At 41.9% G+C, this 21,953-nt stretch overlaps 1 protein-coding gene and 1 long non-coding RNA gene across 2 annotated transcripts in view; one reads left to right on the top strand and one right to left on the bottom strand.

Moving 5' to 3' along the window:
- Positions 1–2,359: 2,359 nt before the first annotated feature.
- LOC140632227 (uncharacterized) lies at positions 2,360–6,444 on the bottom strand. The gene is made up of 2 exons (XR_012029745.1): positions 6,127–6,444; positions 2,360–5,415 (listed from the first exon to the last, which is right to left on the bottom strand). It is a non-coding gene; the product is annotated as an uncharacterized lncRNA (long non-coding RNA).
- Positions 6,445–6,595: 151 nt separating this feature from the next.
- The window catches only part of SIMC1 (SUMO interacting motifs containing 1), a 78,265-nt gene continuing 62,907 nt past the window's right edge, over positions 6,596–21,953 (top strand). Inside the window, exon 1 of the mRNA XM_072824070.1 lies at positions 6,596–6,784. Coding sequence (XP_072680171.1) covers positions 6,656–6,784 — 129 coding nt within the window. The 5' untranslated portion in view covers positions 6,596–6,655. The remainder of the gene's footprint in view (positions 6,785–21,953) is intronic.

The following is a 21,953-nucleotide window of genomic DNA, read 5'->3' as shown; positions in this document are numbered from 1 at the left end:
AACAGATACTAATGTAGGTCTTCCATAAAAGCAAAGTGGTATATGTGAAACTTTCAAAAAGTGGGAGATACCTATACAGTATTCATTGGATGAATAAATGACTGCATTAGCCTTTCAGTTTATATGGGATTAATGTATGACTTAAGGGGAATAAGTCTATGAACTACCACCTTGAAATACACACACAAATATTATTCAGCCATAAAAAAGAAGGAAATCCTACTATTTGCAACAACATGGATGGACCTTGAGAGCATTATGCTAAGTAAAATAATTCAGAGAAAGACAAATACTCTATGATCTCACTTTTATGTGGAATCTAAAACATCAAACTTTTGGATACATAGAGTAGAGTGGTGGTTGCCAGGTTTGGAGGGCAGGTGGTGGAAATGGGGAGTTTTTAATCAAACAGAACAAACTTTCAGTTTTAAGATGGATAAGAATACTAAGTTCCAGGCATCTAATGTACACCATGATGATGATAGTTAATAATACTGTATTGTACTTAAAAGTTGCTTTGACAGTAGAGCTTTAATGTACTCACCATAACAAAAACAACAAAATGGTAATTATGTGAGGTAAAGGACATTTCACAATATATATGTATCAAAATATCACATTGTACATCTTAAACTTACACAATGTTATATCAACTATATCTCAATAAATCTGGAAAAAAATAAGATAAACCACTCAGTAAAAAAAAAAGAAAAGAAAAATACACATACATTCTAACCTTTGACTAAAACACCATCATTCTGGAAGCCTTGAGTAAACAGAGTATTTCAAGACAGAACCAGGATGACCAAGAAAATGTAAGTGACACTACTTACAGTTTTAAGAAAAGCAACTTCAGAGCCAGTATTCTTCCATCTGGATTGTCAAATAAGGACAAGGTACTTTTCAAGTGTACTCTTATTACACAACCAGGGTTATGTTTCCTGAATTTTAGGCAAGATGGCTGATGAAAAAGATATATACAATCAGAACATTTTTGTACCCCTAAGGTCCTATCGCCTTTTTTTTTTTTTTTTTTAGATAAAGAGAGTGTGGACACAAGCTGGGGAGGGAGGGGCAGGAGATGAAGGGAGAGAGATCTTAAGCAGGCTCCATGCTTAGCATGGAGGTCAATGCAGGGCTTGCTCTCACGACCCTGAGATCATGGCCTGAGCCAAAATCAAGAGTTGGAAGCTTAACCAACTAAGCCACCCAAGCACCCCAGTCCTATTACTATTTTTATGCTTAAAAGTTAGTTACTAATATCATACATTCTGTAATAAAAGTAGAATTTTATTTTTTCCAATTAGTTCATATATCCATGAATGAATATTACTTATTGTAGATGGCAACCATCCATTACTTCTCCCTAGCTTAAGATTGGGCCATTCAACTTATTTCCACCCCATTCCCTTCCCACAATTTGAAAGTGCAGCAAACTACCTTTTCCCATTCCCCAAGCTGAGAACTTGTCTGAAAGTCACTGAACCACTGACTTAAACGAGTCCCCGATGTCCTTTGGGTGTGAAGGAAAGGGAGTAAAGAGTTAGTTGGCGCTGAGATAGGGGTCATCAGGATGAAAGCTGCCTGCATTTCCATAACTTCTTGCTGGCACTCCCCAAGAAGCCCCTCCAGACAAGGATCCCCCACCAATAAAAGGCTATTTGTTAGATTGCCCCTGGCAAGCCCTGGTGGGGATATCTGGGAGAAAGACGTTGAGACTGATTTCTCCTAGGTTGGGAAGTACACAAGGGAGGCCCCAGAGAGCAACCATGTGCCCAGTCCAAGTAAGACTGCTGGCATCTGGACTCTGGACACACTGAAGAATTGTTACTGTAGTAGCAACAACCAACAGAAAGAGAGCAAACAACTCTTTCTGGACAGTCTTGCCGAGAACATTCTCTCTTCCTCCTCCTCATCCCTACTTGGGAAGAACAAGAGCCAAGGGGAGAGAAGACATTACCACCCCCCTCCACTAAAAGCTGTTGTAATCACAAGTCCACTTGCACCAGAAGAATGGGAAGAGCTATGAATAAAATATGATAGTAAAGATTTAAAATGGCAAGCCTAGGGATCCCTGGGTGGCGCAGTGGTTTGGCGCCTGCCTTTGGCCCAGGGCGCGATCCTGGAGACCCGGGATCGAATCCCACATCGGGCTCCCGGTGCATGGAGCCTGCTTCTCCCTCTGCCTATGTCTCTGCCTCTCTCTCTCTCTCTCTGTGACTATCATAAATAATAATAAAAAAAAAAATGGCAAGCCTAAAACATTATACTTGGAAAGTTACTGAAAGTGACTTCATAGTTATGGGACCAGAGTAGGATATTCTTTTTCTAAAAATATTTTATTCATTTATTTATTTGAGGGGGGGGGGGCGGAGAGCCGAGGGGAAGAGAGAGAGACAAGCAGATCCCGCAATGAGTGTAGAGCCCCATGTGGGGCTAGATCCCAGGACCCTGAGATCCTTACCTGAGCCAAAATCAAGAGTTCGATGCTTAACCAACTGAGCTACCCAGGCACCCCTGGAGTTAGATATTCTTAAGGAAATGCACTGTCAGGGAGCAAGAGGATTTCTGGAGACAATGATAATGGTTATCAGAGAAACAATGAAAGTGTTTCATATTTATATCTCACAAGTTAAGATTTCTCAAACTGGTTATTATCATAATTTATAATTATTTACTAGTTTATTGTTTGTCTTCCCCTCAAACTATAATCACCATAAGCCAGAGGCCATGTGTACTTCTGTTCACTACTGTATCCCTTGAGTACAGCATATGTGCTCAACAAATAGTTAAATGAAGATTCATTATCTTTTAAAGATACAAACTGAAATGTCTCTAGAATAAACAAAGTGATGTCTGGGATTTACTTTAAAATAATTCAGGAAGGTGGGATTGAGAGAGTGGGTGAGGATATAAGTGAAACAAGATTGATCATTCTTGAAGCCGGATGATGGGCACATGGGGTTCATTATAATCTTCCCCTTTTTTTAACTTTTTAAAACTGTGGGAAAATCATAATTCAATTTTCTAATTTTAATTTTTTACTCATTATAATATGAAAACATTCAAATTTACATAAGTTAAATATCTATTTAACTACTATGTAGATTTGACAATGTTAACATTTTGATATATTTGATCTATCCATATTTATCCACCTACACATTTGTATATCTTATTTTTGATGAATTTCAAAGTAACTTAGAGACATCAGTACACTTCACCCTTTAACACTATAGCATACAAAATTTACCATGTCTTTTTTTAGGATAAAACTTACTTACAGTGAAATCATATATTTACTATATGTAAATATAACACATAATTTACAAATATATATATCTTTATACTTAAAATTTGATAGTGTTATGTTTGTGTTCCCCTAAAATTCATATGTTAAAACTCTAACCCCCAATGTGATGGTATCAGATGGGGTTTTTGAGAAGTAACTAAGGTTAGATGAGACATGTAGATAGGGCCCTCATGCTGGAATTAGTGGCCTTATAAAGAAGAGAGCTCTCCCTCTCTCTTTTTCTCTTTTTCCTTTTCCCTCTCTCCCTTCCACTCTTTCTCTCTTTCCCTTTTCTCTCTCTCCCTCTTTCCTTTCCCCCTCCCTTCTTCCCATTTTCTCTTCCTTCCTTCTTTTTTCTCTCCTCCTTCTCTCTCTCCCCGCATGCACCCTCTGGAGAAAGACCACATAAGGATATAACAAGAAATCTGCAACCCAGAGAGAGAGGAACCAAATTGTCCAGCACCTTCATCTTGGACTTCCCAGCCTCCAGACTGTGAGAAAATAAATTTCTATTATTTAAGCAACCCAGACTATGTCAATTTGTTATGGCAACCTAAGCTAAGACCTATGTTATTAGGAAGCCACTAAAAGGGGTTTGATCACATACTCTCTTTTTTTTTTTTAAGATTTTATTTATTTATTCACGAGAGACACAGAGAGAGAGAGAGAGAGAGAGAAGAGACAGAGAGAGAGAGAGAGAGAAAGAGGCAGAGAGAGACACAGGCAGAGGGAGAAACAGGCTCCATGCAGGGAGCCCGATGCGGGACTCGATCCTGAGTCTCTAGGATCACTCCTTAGGCTGAAGGCAACACTAAACCACTGAGCCACCCAGGCTGCCCCTGATCACATACTCTTAAAGATCATTTTGCCTGAACGTGGAAAAAGAAATGAAAGAGGGCAAGAATAGGTTCAGGAAGCCTAGATAAGAGGCTGCTACATAGACTGGGCCAGAGGTGATTTTAGCTTGCCTAAAGTTCTAATAGTAGAAGCCTAAAGAAGTGAATGGGTGCAAAAAATATTTAGGAGATAAAGGGACAGGACTTGGTGACAAAGAGGTAGAAATCGAGCATAATGTTCAAATTTCTCACTTGAGCAATTGCTGGCTAGTAGTACCACTACTCATTGAGATAGGGAACAAAGAAGAAGCAGGCTTTATTTTTTTTTTTATTTTTTTGAGGGGACAGTTCAGTTTTAGACATATTCAACTTGAGAAACCTATGAGACTTGATACACATTTGGATATATATATCTGGAGCTCTGAGGACAGGGCGGGAGATAAACTTAGGGAGTCGTCGGCATGAAAATTATCATTTAAAGCCATGGGAATAGGGATCCCTGGGTGGCGCAGCAGTTTAGCACCTGCCTTTGGCTCAGGGCGCGATCCTGGAGACCCGGGATGGAGTCCCATGTCGGGCTCCCGGTGCATGGAGCCTGCTTCTCCCTCTGCCTGTGTCTCTGCCATTCTCTCTCTCTCTCTCTCTGTGTTACTATCATAAATAAATAAAAATCAAAAAAAATAATAAAGCCACGGGAATAATTGACATTGTGTACGGACAGGTGTGTGAAGGTAGCCTATGTGACCTCTCATAGGAGGTCAGCTCTCTGAGGAACATTAAGATTTAAGGAGTAGAAGAGCAGGAGCCATCCAAAGAGACTGAAAAAAAGTGGTAATAGAGGCATAGAGTCACAGAAGCCTTGAGAAGATGGTGTTTCAAGAAGCAGGGAGTTAAGTTAAATAAATCAAATATTTAATGGCATTTGGTAAAGATAACTTTTTTAAAGATTTTATTTATTTACTTTTAAAGATTTATTTATTTTTTTCATGAGAGACACACAGAGAGAGGCAGAGACATGGGCAGAGGGAGAAGCAGGCTCCCTGCAGGAAGCCGGATGGGGGACTCCATCCCGGGTCTCCAGGATCAGGCCCTGGGCTGAAGGCGGCGCTAAACCACTGAGCCACCAGGGCTGCCCCTGGTGAAGATAACTTAATGAATCCCTTCACATCAGGGATGATTTCAGCCATTCGACCAGAACTTCTGAAATCCATTGGCAGTAGACTCCTTGCTCACCAGACCAGTGGTTTCCAATGCGTGGTTTCCCCAGAATAGCAGCATCAACATTACCTGGGAAATTTGTATTACCTCAGAAATACAAATTCAGAGCTCACATTAGAAACCCTGGGGTGCGACCCAGAAATCTGTTTGAACAAGTCTTGGCGATTGTGATGGTCTCTAAAGTTTGAGAATCACTGCACTAAACAGTGCTTAGGTAGCACCTGATAATCATCCCTTCCAGAACCAATCCATCTTTGGATAAAAACATTTTCCCAGTGAATCTGTCGACACATATTACCAAGCTGCTGGAGCGTGAGCAACGGGATTTTGGTCAATAACCGCACATTTATTGTAACACAGAACTTAATTCGATTTTAATTGTTGGTACGGCTACAACCAGCCAACTACCTACCACTTCTATGAGGTATATCTTTTTTTTTTTTTTTATCTTTATAAGTTTCCTCACTCATAACATGTCATTATTCCTGGCGTGTACCACCTCATGGCTTCTCTGTGCATTTTTTCAAGTATGTGATCCTGCTACCAACTGGACAAGCGTCTAAATCTCACAGCGTAAATTCCTGAGTCACAGATTGTTGGGGAAACTGCCAACTGGTACGATTTAGCAGCGGTAAATTGGCATCATCCATCAAAATAGCAGAAACATCACCTCTGACCCAGTAATTCCACTTCTAGGAATTTATCCTACAGACGTCCTGCACGTGTGCAGAGGGGAGTGGGGCCTCCGTGCCCGGCTGGGCCACAGGCCAGGCCACCTACCCTCAGCCAGCGCGGGCTCCTCCACAGGGTCCTCCGGAGGGCAGGCCCCTCCCCTCCAGGCCGCTCCCCGGCGCAGTCAGTGGACGCGGGCTCGGTCAGAGGCCTGTTCACACCTCGCTTCACACTTGGTCAGTTGGAAGCAGGTGAGGAAGCCGTCGCAGCCTCAGCGTCACGCACGCACCACCGCAACACCGGCCCAAACCGGCTGCGGCTTGCTTCACTCGCTCTCTTTTCCTCCCTCCCCAGGAAGGGAGGACTAGCGCCCCCGCCCCGCACAGCGCCCGCCGCCCGCCGCCCGCCGCCCTCCGCCGGGGGGCAGGCTCGGGAGGGGAGGGGCGGGGCCGGCCGGCGGGGGCGGGGCTCGGGGCGGGAAGGGGCGGGGCCGGCGGGGTGATGGCTCCGGTTGCCGCCACCGCCGCCACTGCCGCCGCCTCAGCAGCAGGAACCGAAGTCGCCGCCGCCGCCGCCGCCGCCGCTGCCGCCTGGGTCGCCGGGCGCCCGCGCGCTGCCCTGGCCGGGGCCCGCAGCCATGGAGGACTTCATCGTGATCTCGGACGACAGCGGCTCCGAGAGCTCCGGGGGGGCCCGCTCGGGCAGGGCGCGGAGGCTCCGCCGGGCCCTGTCGCGGACCCCCGGCGCTCTGCCCCGCCGGACCGTGGTGAGTGAGCGAGCCGCCTCTAGCGAAGCCGCGCCGCGGCCGGAGCGTCGCCCCCCTCGGGCCGCGCATCTTCGCCTCGCCCTCCCCGCCCCCCGGCTTGGCCCGCTGTCCCGCGCGCCCCCGCCCCCCGCCCGTCGGCGCCTCCCAGCTGCAGCCGCTTCCCGCCTCGCCGCCCGCCGGCCTCTCCCGCCAGAGGAGCGCGTCGGGCCCGGGCCGCGGCCGCCGGGCCTCCCGGGCCTCCCGGGCCTCCCGGGCTCCCGGCTCTGGCCGCAGCGGGCCGGGGCTGGCGACGGGGGCTGAGCACATGGACGGCGTCCGACGCGCCTGCGGCGGGGGGTGCGGGCGCCGGCTGCGGGCAGGGGTCTCCGGCCGGGCCGCGGGCTCCGCGGGACCCCGGCGGGGGGCGGGGGGCGGGGGCGTCGCGGTCCTGGGGGCTGGCCCGGATCTCGAGGCCGGGACGCGGGAGCGTGTAATTGTGTGGCCTGTGGTGGGTACAGATGTGTGCAGGGAGGTAACAGGAGCCTGCGCTGGGAGAGAGGGAAGCGCGGGCCTGAGCCTGAGCCAGATGGTGGCGGAGCTCCAGGGCCTGGCAGCCGAACGAGGGGCCCGATTTTGGAGTTGTGCAGGAGGGCGATTTATTTCGCTCAGCAAACGTTTACCAAGCTCTAGAGGAATAGGGAGGGAAACATCTTGCTCTGTTTCCTTTTCCCTCAAGCCCCTTAGCCTTTGTCCTTTTTCCTGAGATGGTGAATGAAATATCTATGGCCCCTGCCTTTCTAGAATCCTCCACAGATATTTACTGAACCCCTAATGTGTGCTAGATGGACTAGGCCCCGGGGGATACAAAGGAGAACACAACATCCGTGGTGGTCCCTCTCACGGAAGGTGATACATTCAACAAGTGAGTATTGAGTACTCAAGGGGTGGGAGGTGGACAGGCTTTTTCTCTACCACAAGACTCAACATCAGACTTACAGCAGTGTTCCCAGCCTCCTCCCCAAAATAAAAGAATTCTTATGCTGCTCTTATTTGTATAGATCTGTAACCAAGAGTTTAAGGAAGACACCTTTATTCATATGCATATCTCCTGGTTTCTGCTCCTTTGATCTCAGCCAGCTTGCAATCCCTAAGTCTCCACAGGGAGCCCCTTCTGTGTCCCAGGTATAATGCTAAATGGTAGGTGCTCATTACAAAATGAATGCCATGCAAAGCCAATTAACTTAGAGTCCTAAGTGGCCATGGTTCAAGCATGAAGGATTCTCAGGAAATCTCAATTAAGAATTTAAATGAGATGGACAGACAAGAGATTTTCAAAGTAGAAGTGAGCCAACTTGGTAAGTGAATGGCAGTGTGTAGAACACAATAGATCCACAATTAATGTTTATTGGATGAAAAAATGGTTGAAGGAAGAGGAGAGAGAACAGTTCAAGCGGATGTTTGGTAAGTGAGAGTGAGTACAAGAGTAGGAGCAGGCTTGCAGTAGAAGGGATGCTGCATTCAGTTTGGCTACCGTTCGCACGTTCTGTGGTCACGTACAGAACATGATCAAGGGCGTTACGCTGGGCTTCTGTTACAAGATGAGGCCAGTGTATACTCACTTCCTCATCAATGTTGTTATTCAGGAGAATGGTTCTCTTGTTGAAATCCGAAATTTCTTAGGTGAAAAAATACATTCACAGGGTTCAGATGAGGCCAGGTGTTGCTTGTTCTGTATCTCAAGCCCAAAAAGAAGAGTTAATTCTTGAAGGAAATGACATTGAACTTGTTTCGAACTCCACTGCTTTGATTCAGCAAGCGACAACTGTTAAAGACAAGGATATCAGAAAGTTTTTGGATGGTATCTATGTTTCTGAAAAAGGAACAGTTCAGCAGGCTGATGAATAAGATCTGAGTTGTCCAGCAACAGAAACAGCAAGATGCCAGATGATTTTTCAGACTTATTTGTGATACCTTAAGAATGCAATAAAAAGTATACTCATTAAAAAAAAAAAAAAAAAAAAAAGACCCTGAGGTCAACAGAGACCTCTGTTCAAATCCAGGTCTCACACATAGCAGCCGTGAGAGCTTGGGCTCCTTTCTCAGCTTTTGCACTTGAAAATGTTGATACCTGGCAGGACTATTAGAAGTTTTTTAATGAGGGAATGCAAGGAAAATGCCTAGCATCAGTGATAGCTTTTGATACACTTTGTGCTATTTCTCAACCAAGCTTTGACCTTCTCAAGCTCGGCAGGCAAAGAAATAAAAGAAACAAGTTTTATTTATTTTTCTTTTTTACAAATATTGACTGAAGAAAAACAACTTGCTTAAATTCAGGAAATCAGAAAACTATCTCCAATGCTGTAGTTAACATTTCTGAACCCCTAGTCCTTAACTTGGGTTCTAGTCTTCATTCAGTTTCTAAAATGTTTCTCTGTTTTACATAATACTTAATTTCTTTTTGTTTCCCACATATAAAAGCTAAACGTGTTCAGATAATTTTTGTTGACCTAATTATAAAAAGTTTAGAAATATATGTAGGAGAAAAGTTTAGAAACCAATGTTGACATTTTGAAGTATGTCTGTCCAAAGTTTTATCTGTAAATGCCATTGTGTATTCATACATACCTGTGTGTCTTCCCCATACATGTTTTTGCAAAAATGAAATTTCACTATACATGTGGGGTTTTTCTTAAGATTTTATTTATTTGTTCATGAGAGACAGAGAGAGAGAGGGGCAGAGACATAAACAGAGAGGAAGCAGGCTCCCTGCAAGGAACCTGATGTGGGACTTGATCCTGAACCCCAGGATCATGCCCTGAGCCGAAGGCAGTGGCTCAACTGCTGAGCCACCCAGGTGTCCCTTTTTTAAGATTTAATTTATTCATTTTTAGAGAGAGTGAACAAGAGCAACAGAGTGCTAATGCAAGCAGGAGAAGGGGCAGAGGGAGAGGGAGAGAATCCCAAGCAGACTCCATATTATGCTAGGAGCTGGACGTGGGTGGAGCTCTATCTCAGGACCTGAGCTGAAACCAAGGGTCAGATGCCTAACTGACTGAACCATCAAGGCTAAGCATGTGGGGTTTTTAGTTTGCCTTTTGATGCACTTTTTATCTCTTGCTGCACCAATAAGTACATGCCTCCCCAATATATTTTTTTAATGAAGAGCAACTTTTTAAAAAAAGATTTTATTTATTTAGGGCAGCCTGGATGGCTCAGCGGTTTAGCGCCAGGTCCAGGGCATGATCCTAGAGTCTCAGGATCAAGTCCCACATTGGGCTCCCTGCATGGAGCCTGCTTCTCCCTCTGCCTATGTCTGTGCCTCTCTGTGTATGTGTGTGTCTCTCATGAATAAGTAAAAAAAGATTTTATTTACTTATTCATGAGTGACACAGAGAGAGAGAGGCAGAGACACAGACAGAGGGAGAAGCAGGCTTCATGCAGGGAGCCCAACCGACATGGGACTCAATCCCGGGTCCCCAGGATCACACCCTGGGCTGCAGGCGGCACTATACCGCAGCACCACCGGAGCTGTGCAGTAAATAAAATCTTTAAAAAAAATAGTAATTGTTTATCCTTGTTCATTTGCTTGTTTAGGATAAGTTCCTCTTAAAAATAAGAGTTGAAGTCAAAAGATATGCCCTCTTTGAGACCTTTTGATATATATTACCAAGTTTCCTACAGAAATTGTGCACCAATTCTCACCATATCCTTTTCTCTACTACCTAGTCACCCCCAGATATTATCAATTTATTTGGTAAAGATTTACTGAACTTACTATATGCCAGGCATTTGTAGGCACTGAGAATACAGCTGTGAATAAAACCAAGTCCCTGCCCTTGTGGAGTTTCTATTTTAGGAGGAGACAAACAATAAACAATCACATAAATATAATGTCAGACAATATACAGAGCGTTAGAAAAAAATAGACATTTTTGTTTTTTTAATATTTGCTAATATGATAGCCAAATTCTGTGAGGTGTCATAGTTTTAATTTTTGCTTTGGTTGTGAGTCATTCTTTCAGTAGATACTTTTAAGCACATACTCTGACCCTGGGGACCAGAAGTAAATAAGGTAACAATGGACCTACATTCTAGTGGGGAATTATGAGCAATAGACAACTAATAAATAAGTGGACAATGTAATAGTAACTTGGATGGAATTGGGAACATTAGATTGTGTTTTCAAAGAAGGCCTTTCTCTGAGGAGTTAATATTTGACCTGAGAACAAATGACAGACTAGATTTGTTATGCGATTTAAGGAAATAAGGTAGCAGCAAAGGGAGCAACAAAAGCAAAGACTTGGAAGTAGAAATGGCATGACTAAATAGAGGAATGGAAAAGCTAATTACAGCCCCCTTAGCTTGTAATGAGTGAACAAGAGTCCTAAGAGATGAGAAGTAGATAGGCTAGGTCATATAGGATTTTATAGACCACAATAAGAAGTTCAAATTTTATCCTTATGTAATAAGAAATCTTTGAAAAGTTTCAGGCAGGGGAATGATAAAATGTGATATACATTTTTTAAAAGGTAACTTTAGCTACTGTGAAAAGATAGGATTGAAAGGTAAGGCAAGGGATCCCTGGGTGGCGCAGCGGTTTGGCGCCTGCCTTTGGCCCAGGGCGCGATCCTGGAGACCCGGGATCGAATCCCACATCGGGCTCCCGGTGCATGGAGCCTGCTTCTCCCTCTGCCTGTGTCTCTGTGCCTCTCTCTCTCTCTGTGACTATCATAAATAAATAAAAATTAAAAAAAAAATGAAAGGTAAGGCAACCCTATACTTTAGTATACAAATGGGAATCCTTTTGCAAATGAAAGGGGTTGCTCACTAGAGGGGATGTCAAGCAACAGGTAAAAATTGGAACTGTCCCAAACAAACCAGAAGTATAGTCACCTTTTTTTTTAAGAGGACCAAAGTGGAATTAAATCATTTTTTTTAAGATTGCTGCAGTGGGCAGCCCTGGTGGCGCAGCAGTTTGGCGCCGCCTGCAGCCTGGGGTGTGATCCTGGAGAGTCGGGATCAAGTCCCACATCGGGCTCCCTGCATGGAGCCTTCTTCTCCCTCTGCCTGTGTCTCTGCCTCTCTCTCTCTGTGTCTATGAATAAATAAATAAAATCTTTAAAAAAAAAGATTGCTGCAGTAATCCAGACCAAAAATAATTGTAGGTTCGAATAGAGTGGGCAGGGATACTGGAAGGATTTGGTAGATATTTAGGAAGTAAAATCAACAAGTCTTAGGAACTTGGATGGGGACAATGAGGGAAAGGGAGTAATCAAGAATGATGTCCTGGTTTGGCCTGAGCCACGATGCATGTTGGTGTCCTTCATTGAAATGAAGACTTGGAGGAGGAACAAGATTGGAAGAAAGATACAAGAGTTCTGTTTTGAAAGTGTTGTAAGTTAAGATGCTTATAGAACAGCCAACTGGAGATGCAAGGTATATTGTTTGTACTGAGTTTGGAGGCCAGGGGAGAAGTTCTGACTAGGGACACAAATTTGGTGTCATTAGCACATAGATTGTAGTAAAATCATTTATCTGAATGACATCATCTAGGCTAAGAATCTACAAGAGGAAGAGCATCCTGGACCTAATGGTAGGGCACACCACAGTGACTAACTACCTCAGGTGAAGGCAAGGGAAGGAGGAACAACTAGTGAAGTCAGAGGTCAGAGCATGCTCAGCATGTAGTAGACCTGGACATTTCTATCACCAGTAAATATATTGGATATATAGAGAGAGAGGGAGAAAAAGAGATTGTGTGTGTACATGTGAGAATTACCTGTTCTCCTATTGGGGTGTTTTTGTAAATTTACCTTACATATTAAAGACTTTTTATGGGTTGAATTGGGTCCTCCAAAAAGATATGTTGAAGTCCTAACCACCACTACAGAAATGTGATCTTATTTGGAAATGAGGTCATTGCAGATGTTATAATTCAAGATGAGGTCATGCAGAGTAGGGTGGGCCCTTAATCCAATGTGACTGGTGCCCGTATAAGAAGACATGGAGACAGAGGAAGAACACCATGTGACAATGGAAGCAAAGATGGGAGTTGCAGCTGCAAATCGAAGAATGCCAAGGATTTCTGGTGATGCCAGAAGCTAAGAGAAAGGCTTGGAACAGATTCTTCCCTAGAGACTTCAAGGAAGCATGGCACTGCAGAAAGCTTGATTTTGACTTTTAAGCCTCCAGAACTGTGGGAGGAAAAACTTCTGTTGTTTTAAGCCAGTTTGCAGTAATTTGTGCTAGGAAACTAATACAGCCCCCTGTGTCATACATATTACATTCCCCCCCAAACTTTTGACTTATTTTGGTTCTCTACAGAAGTTTTAAATTCTTATGTTGTCAGTCCTATCACTCTTTTCCTTAGAAAGGCTTTCCTCTTAAAATTATAAAAATAAGAAAAAAAGATTGTAAAAATATTTTTTACATTTAATTTATTAATCCACCTGAAATTAGTTTCAAAAAAGGGTTAAAACAGTAATATTTTTACTTCCGGTTGGTTAGCTCGTTGTCCCAAAATTGTTTATTGAATTATCTACCGTTTCTACCCAGTGGATTAAAGAAATACTACATTTATCAAATGGTAAACTTTTATATATTTTTATGTTTATTTTTGGACCTTCTATTCTGGCCTTGGTACATGCTATTTTAATATAAGCAGAAGAGGGGCACAGAAGAAGAGCCTGGCTGTCTTTGTCAGTAGAGACCGTGACTCTTGGTCTCAGGATTGTGAGTTCAAGCCCCATGTTGGGCCTGGAGCCTACTTTATTTTTTTTTTAAATATTTTATTCATTTATTCATGAGAGACAGAGAGAGAGAGAGAGAGAGAGAGAGAGAGAGAGAGAGAGGCAGAGACACAGGCAGAGGGAGAAGCAGGCTCCATGCAGGGAGCCCAACGTGGGACTTGATCCCAGGTCTCCAGGATCACACCCCGGGCTGCAGGTGGCGCCAAACCGCTGAGCCACTGGGGCTGCCCTGGAAGCCTACTTTAAAAATAAAAATAAATAATCATAATAAGCAGAAAAAACTCTTCATTGATCTTTTAAGAATTTTTTTTACTAGTTTTGTGCATTTATTCTGTCATAACTTTAAAATCATTTGGTCAACTTCCAAACAATTTCTACTTTTAAAATTGAGAATATACTAAATTTAGAAATCTATAGTTTGTGGGTGGTGTCTTTACACTTTTATATATGTATTTATGCATCTTTTATCTTTATGGGATTTTTTATTTGTTTAATGTTTAGATAGATCTTTTCTTCCTGAGATTACTTTCTATTTATTTCCTTTTTATTGGTCTTTTACTATCTCATTTTTAACATTTAGGTCTTTAATTCATCTGAAATGTTTTATATGACATGAAGTATGCTCACCATTTTCCATATACTGTATTGCCAAATTTCTAAGATAGTACCAAATTGTAATATTTGCTGTCAACTTACAAATAGCTTTTCAGGAAAAAAAGAAACTAATACATGAAATGTGAGACCAACAACTAGATGCATTCTGATTCCATATGTATGGGAAAAACATTCTAGATGTTAGAGTTTATAATATATGATGTTGATCAGTTGTCTGGGAATAATTTCTCAGATAGTTATCTTTTTCTTCACTTATCTCAAACACATTTTTTTTAAAGATTTATTTATTTATTTTAGAGAGAGAGTACAAGTGAGTAGGGGGTAATGGATAGGTGTAGAGAGAGAATCCTGAAGCAGACTCCATGCTGAATGTGAGCCTGATGCAAGGCTCCATCCCAAGACCCTGAGATCACGACCTGAGTTGATAACCAAGAGTTGCCACTCAACCGACTGCACCACCCAGCTGCCCCTTGAAACACATTTTTTTTTAAGATTGTATTTATTTGAGAGAGAGCACGAATGGGGTGAGGGGCAGAGGGAGAAGCAGACTCCCACTGAGCTGGGAGCCCAATGTGTGGCTTGATTCCAGAACTCTGGGATCATGACCTGAGCCAAAGACAGATGCTTAACTGATTGAGCCCTGAAACACATTTTTTAAAATTTTTATTTATTTATGATAGTCACAGAGAGAGAGAGAGAGAGAGGCAGAGACACAGGCAGAGGGAGAAGCAGGCTGCATGCACCGGGAGCCCGATGTGGGATTCGATCCCGGGTCTCCAGGATTGCGCCCTGGGCCAAAGGCAGGCACCAAACCGCTGCGCCACCCAGGGATCCCCCGAAACACATTTTTAACACCAAGTTATTTTACACACTTATATCTGTTTCTGGATTTTCTTTTTGTGTTTCATTGATTTGTCTATTCTCAATGACAGAATTCTACTGTTCTATTTCTGTGGTTTGATAGTATTTTTTTGGGGGGGTATCTAATAGAGCAATTACATCTCCTTATTTTCCCCCCCAAAAAAAATTTCTTGGTGATTGTACCCATTTAATCCTCCAAAAGAATTTTAGAATAATTTTGTCAAGGATATCATTAAATCAGGATTTCTTTGGATCAGACAATTCTTTGTTGTAGGAGGCTGTCCTGTGTACTATGGAATGTTTAGTTGCATCTTTGGTCTTTGCCCACTAGATGCCAGCCAGTAGCAGCACTCTTCCTCTCCCCTGACTTGTAACAATGAAAAATGTCTTCAGACACTGCCAAATGTCTCCTGAAGGGCAAAATTGCCACTGGTACAGAACCACTACACTAGATTTATAAGTTAATTTTAAAAGAATTAATATCTTTATAATACTATCTTCCTAATTAGAAACATGGTTTAAATTTCATTTTATGAGGTTTACTTTTTTGCAATCAATAAAACTGTCTTTGAATCCTGTGCCTTTCTTATCCTGGAACTAGTGTTCTGATTTTGAATGACTGGTTACCACATAGGATTGAGCATGTTAATCATGGTGAGCCTCACATAGTAAAAGTAGCTAGCATTAATGCCAAGCAGTATGCTAATCAAGTACTTTGCCTACATTAATTCATGTAATTTCACTGTAGCCCTGTAAGGTTAGTACTGTTACTTTCCCAATTTGATAGATGAAGAATCTAGCTTCTAAGCAGGTGCTAACTGATAAAACAGGTTTACCACTACTAGTCCCAATCTTGAAAATCCTGGGGTAAACTTGCAAACCTCTTACCAGGTTTCCAAGGGCACCTCCTCTGGAGATACTAGATATAAATGGATAAGTTGAATAAAGCAAGTTGCAAAATATAATTCTGTTTTTTTCAGTGTATCATTTGTAAGAATAGACCCATTGGGGCCTTTTAAATAAAATAAAATTTTTTTAAGATTTTATTTATTTATCCATGAGAGACACAGAAAGAGAGGCAAGAGACAGGCAAAGAGAGAAGCAGGCTCCATGTAGGGAGCCCAATGTGGGACTTGATCCTGGGACTCCAGGATCATGCCCTGAGCCAAAGGCAGACACTCAACTGCTGAGCCACCCAGGCATCCCAAAAAATTATTTTTTAAACTCTGTCATAGACTTTAAGATATTTTTAAAAATCATCTTCTCTTTCTCAATCCCTTCCCCCAAATATAAGTTCACTGTTGGACATAGCCATATCCCCATCAACTAGCTTAATGCCTTAAACAGAAGCAGTGCTCAGTAACTATTTATTCAAGGAGAAACAAAATTTGTACTACTGGTTTTCTAAGGAATCTTTTACTCCTGGTAAGTTTTGTTACAGTAATGTCTCCCTTCTATAATGGGAGAGCCAAGAAATAAATAATGGTGCCTGGGATCAAGCCCCACATTGGGGGTAAGCAGGAAGTCTTCTTAACCCTCTCCCTCTGCCCTTCTCTGCACTTGTGCTCTCTCTCTCTTTCAAATAAATAAAATCTTTTTTAAAGTGGGGAGGGAGGATGCACCTGGGTGGCTCAGTTGATTAAGTGGCTGTCTTCAACACAGATCATGATCTCAGGGTCCTGGGAGCCAGCCCTGCATCAGGCTCCCTGCTCAGTGGGTTGTCTGCTTATCGTTCTCCCTCTGCCCGCCCCCCCCACCACTTGTGCTCACATTCTCTCAAATAAATAAATAAAATCTTAAAAAAATATATTAGTACCTCATTCAGAGTATTGCTCATTTTGCTTACAATGGTACTCCTAGTACATAACATGATTCCTGATACATAGCATACATTCAACAAATATTTTATCAACTGCATGTTATTCTGATATTCTAAAAAATACCATAATTATTGGATCAGCCCCTTACAGATTTTAGGTTTTTTTGCTATTACACACTATGGTGTGATGAGCTCTCTTGCATGGTCATAAGAACATGCTTGTAGGACAAATTTCTTATGGTGGAATTTTGGAGTTAAAGAATAATGTGTATTTATAATTTTAATATATGCCATTTTGTGGACATAGTGCATTCTCTGTGGGATCCTAGTATCAGAACCCCAGAACTGTGTTTGCGGAACTCCCATCTTTGGAGATACCATCTGTTTCTTCCCAAATAAGCTGATATGCCAGATACCTTCTCAGGCTTCAGTCTCAGATACCAGTCAGATATACTTACTCTAAACTTTAAATAGGAAGCTGATGATGGGAAGAAGCAGAGTCAGTGGACTCCATTTTGGTGAGATGGCATCAGCAATGACATTTAGCAATTATAACAGTTCTGGTGGCAGAGTACAACACTGGTGCTGCTGGCCATATAGGCTGGGGTGTTTGCACACAGTGACTGTGATAATGGGGCATTCAGTTGTGCAACATGGTTTGCAGCACCAGATTCAGACTGTATAGATTCCAAGTTTAATTTTCAGGCACTTGTCTAGATTCTAGAAGCTACTCATTAACCTTTAATAAGTTCCTTTTGTGGTTAAATTAGAGGGGTTTTGAGGGGGATTTGTTTTGTTTCATACTTGCAGTTAAGATCACTGATTGATACATAGCCACCAGATTATACTTCCAAAAGATTATAACATATATTCTTATACAAACTGTATATAAGAATACCTGTTTTCTTGTACTGTAGCCAACCGGGGTATTATCAAACTTTTTAGATTTGTGCCAAATTTCATAGTCTAACGTTCCGATTTTCTAGAATTTTGCTGAAAGGAAAAACTCTTCTTAAATGGTTAGCTCATTAAATGCTGTCAAATTATCGACTCAATTATATGAAAAACTGTCATAAACTAAGTTTTCATTTAAATTGGACCTATTTTCTGTATATTTTAATTACTGAAGCTCTGCAGTTTATATTTAGTAGGGCAAAGCTTCCTATGATATTGTGATTTTTAAGAAATATATATATATATATTTGATTATTCAGATGACAATATATATATGTATTTCTCATGTATATTTGGTCTTCATCCTTGGTTCTTGGCTCACAGCTCTGAAAACCCTTGAAACTCCTTAAGTGATGAGACTTTAAAGATGTTCTTTGTTATGTTAATGAGGTTGCATTTAGAAAACACCTAAGGATGGAGCTGTTTGCCAGTGAAGCCAGCCATGTGATTAGAGGATTGGAACTTTCAGTCCCATCCTTCAACCTCCAGAGAGTGGAGAGGGCCTAGAGATTGACTTCAACCACCAATGACCAATGATTTAATTAATTGTAACAATGTAATGAAACCTTCATAAAAACCCAAAGGACAAGATTTGGAGAGCTTCTGGGTTGGTGAACTCAGAAGTGCTGGGAGAGTGGCACACCTAGAGAGGATTTAGAAGTTTTTGGAACTGAGCTCTTTACCTGTGGAATCTGATTCTATCTCCAGGTAGATAGTGTCAGAGTTGAGTTGAATTCTCTGACACTGGTGTCTGGGAGTTGCTTGTTGGTATGAGGAAGCCTTCAGCAGATGCAATGAAATTGGATCCAGGAACCCTTTTCACCTCCTCACTTATCTTTTGTTTTCCCTTATAATTTTTTATGTTATTCTTGACCTTTTTCTCTTTCAGATGAACTTTTGAGTCATCTCATCCATTCCTTTTAAAAATACTATTGGAATTTTGCTTGGTATTTATTGAATGTATAGATTAATTTGGAAAAGAACAGTTTTTAAACTTTAAGATTTTTGTTACAAAAGCTACATGAACAGACAATCTGAGTAGGCCTATATCTATTAAATTGAATCAATGATTAATAACTTTCCAAATTAGAAAGCATGAGTCATTTGCTGGAGTCAAATCTGTCAGGCAGCAGTGTTCCTGGATAGAGGAAGAACAGAGGCCAAGGAGCAGACAGTAGATTGCACTGTATAGGGATCCACTGGGTTGCACTGGGAGAGAATGTTCCCCTTCCTGGAGAACTTTTGTAAGGGGTATATTGCCTCTCCAAGGACAAGGGATCCATTTAAGGCCATTCAACAGCAGAGGACAGAGACACATGCTGAGGACAGATAACCTGGTCACAGCTTTTTGCTGTACTTCACCATAGACTCCAGGCACCTGCGTGGCTGTGCAACTGCTTTTCTGGGACAGTGGCACTGGATGCAGCACTGGGAGGCTCTCCTCCTGTGAAGGGGAGTGCATTTGCACCTTTGCCAGGGGTCCTTTAAGATTTGGAATTTTGAATCCTATCCATTCACCAGAGATAAAACATGGGAGAATATTGGCACCAGGCATGTCAATGCCCCATCACAGACAAATCAAGGGCAGGGATCCAAATGAGGCCTGGGTCACAGGAGGGGAGATTGTTCCCTTTTCTGTGAGGGCTTCCTGAGCAATGGCAGCCACGAGTTCCTCTCCTTGGCTGAGAGGGCAAGGTGAGACCATTTTCCACCACCACCCCCTTCACCCCCAGCATAGTTGGTCTTCAGTGAGCAACACAGTGCCCTCAGTAGAGGCTAGAGACTAAATCCACCAAACCCTGCTCCACTGTACCCTGCAGGGGCATCTTTACTAGGATAGGTCTGACTGTGAGCCAGTACACCAAACAGCTCCCCCAGAAGACCAGCAGTCACCTTGCATGTACGAAGTCTACTGATCACAGAGTGCTCCAAAGAGTCAGCTTCAGTTCTGGTGGAAACAGGACCAGGCTTTCCTTCAGGTAATACAATGACACTAAATTCATATCTATCAGTAATTACTCTGAATGTAAGTGGACTAAATGCTCCAATCAAAAGACACAAAAGGTATCAGAGTGGATAAAGAAACAAGACCCATTGATATGCTGATTACAAGAGACTCATTTTAGACCCAAAGATACCTCCAGATTGAAATTGAGGGCATGGAGAACCATTTATCATGCAAATGGACATCAGAAGAAACCTGTAGTAGCCATACTTGTATCAGACAAACTAGATTTTAAACCAAAGACTGTTATAAGAGATGAAAAAGGGCACTATACCATAATAAAGATATCTATCCAACAAGGAGATCTAACAATTGCAAATATTTAGGTCCCTAGCTTGGGAGCAGCCAAATATATAAATCCAATAATAACAAACTTAAACTCATTGATAATACAATAATAGTAGGAGACTTTAACAACCCACTCACAGCAATGGACAGATCATCTAAGCAGAAGATCAGCAAGAAAACAATGTCTTTGAATGACACACTGGATCAGATGGACTTTACAGATATATTCAGAGCATTTCATTTGGCAAAATACACATTCTTTTCAAGCGCCCTTGAAACATTCCCCAGAACAGATCACATACTGGGTCACAAGTCAGGCATCAACTGGCACAAAAATATTGGGACTGAAACAGAAAGAAATAGAAAATTTCAACAGACCCATTTCCAGAAAAGAAATTGAATCCGTAGCCAAAAATCACCCAACAAAAAAGTCCAGGGCCAGATGGCTTCCCAGGGGAATTCTGCCACTTAAAGAAGAATTAGTAAGGGGCACCTGGGTGGCTCAGTTGGCTAAGTGTCTGCCTTCGGCTGAGGTCATGATCTTGGGCTCTTGGGATGGAACCCCATGGTCGGCTCCCTTCTCAGTGGAGTGTCTGCTTCTCCCTTTCCCTCTCCCTGTGCTTGCTGCTCTCCCTGATTGTGTGCACACGCGTGTGCTCTCTCTTGCTCTCTCTCTCTGTCAAATAAATAAATCTTTTTTTGAAAAAGAATCAATACCTATTCTTCTGAAACTGTTCTAAAAAATAGAAATGGAAGGAAAACCTCCAAACTCATTCCATAAGGCCAGCATTATCTTGATTCCAAAACCAGCCAAAGACCCCACAAAAAAGAGGAATTACAGACTAGTATCCCTGATGAACATCGATGCAGAAATTCTCAACAAGATACTAGCTAATCAAATCTGACAGTACATTAAAAGGATTATTCACCACAATCAAATGGGATTTATTCTTGGACTACAGGGGTGGTTCAATATCTGAAAATCAATCAACATGCTACACCACATTAATAAAAGAAAGGATAAGAATCATATGATTCTCTCAGATGCAGAAAAAGCATTTGACAAAATACAGCATCCTTTCTTGATAAAAACCCTCAAGACAGTAGGGATAGAAGGAACATACATCAACATAATATGGCCATATATGAAAGACTCAGAGCGAATATCATCCTCAATGGGGGAAAACTGAGCTTTTCTCCTAAGGTCAGGAACAAGACAGAGATGGCCATTCTCACCACCGTTGTTCAACATCCTGCTGGAAGTCCTAGCCTTAGCAATCAAATAGCAAAAAGAAATGCATCCAAATCAGCAGGAAAGAAAAGCAAACTTTTACTCTTCACAGACAACATGATACTCTATGTAGAAAACCTACAAGACTCCACAAAAGATTACTAGAACTGATACATGAATTCAGCAAAATATAAATATAAAATCAATGTACAGAAATCTGTTGCATTTCTTTACACCAATACAATAACAAAGCAGCAAAAAGAGAAATCAAGGAATCCATCCCATTTACCACCAAAACCATAAGATGCCTAGTAATAAACCTAACGGAAATAAAAGATCTGTACTCTGAAAACTATAGAACACTTATGAATTAAGTTAAAGAAGAAACAAAGAAACAGAAAAACATCCCATACTCATGGATTAGAAGAACAAATATTGTATAAAACAATTTATACATTCAGTGCAATCCCTATCAAAATAATGCCAGCATTTTTCACAGAGCTAGAACAAACAATTCTAAAAATTGTATGGAGCCACAGAAGACTCTAAATAGCTAAGTAATGTTGAAAAAGAAAACCAAAGCTGGAGGCATCACAATTCTGAACTCCAAGCTGTATTACAAATCTGTAGTCATCAAGACAATATTGTACTGACACAAAAATGGACAC

The sequence above is a fragment of the Canis lupus genome, chromosome 4 (assembly GCF_048164855.1).
Source record: "Canis lupus baileyi chromosome 4, mCanLup2.hap1, whole genome shotgun sequence".
NCBI lineage: Eukaryota > Metazoa > Chordata > Mammalia > Carnivora > Canidae > Canis > Canis lupus.
Note: the sequence above shows the minus strand (reverse complement) of the source record. Positions and strands in the feature narration are given on the sequence as shown.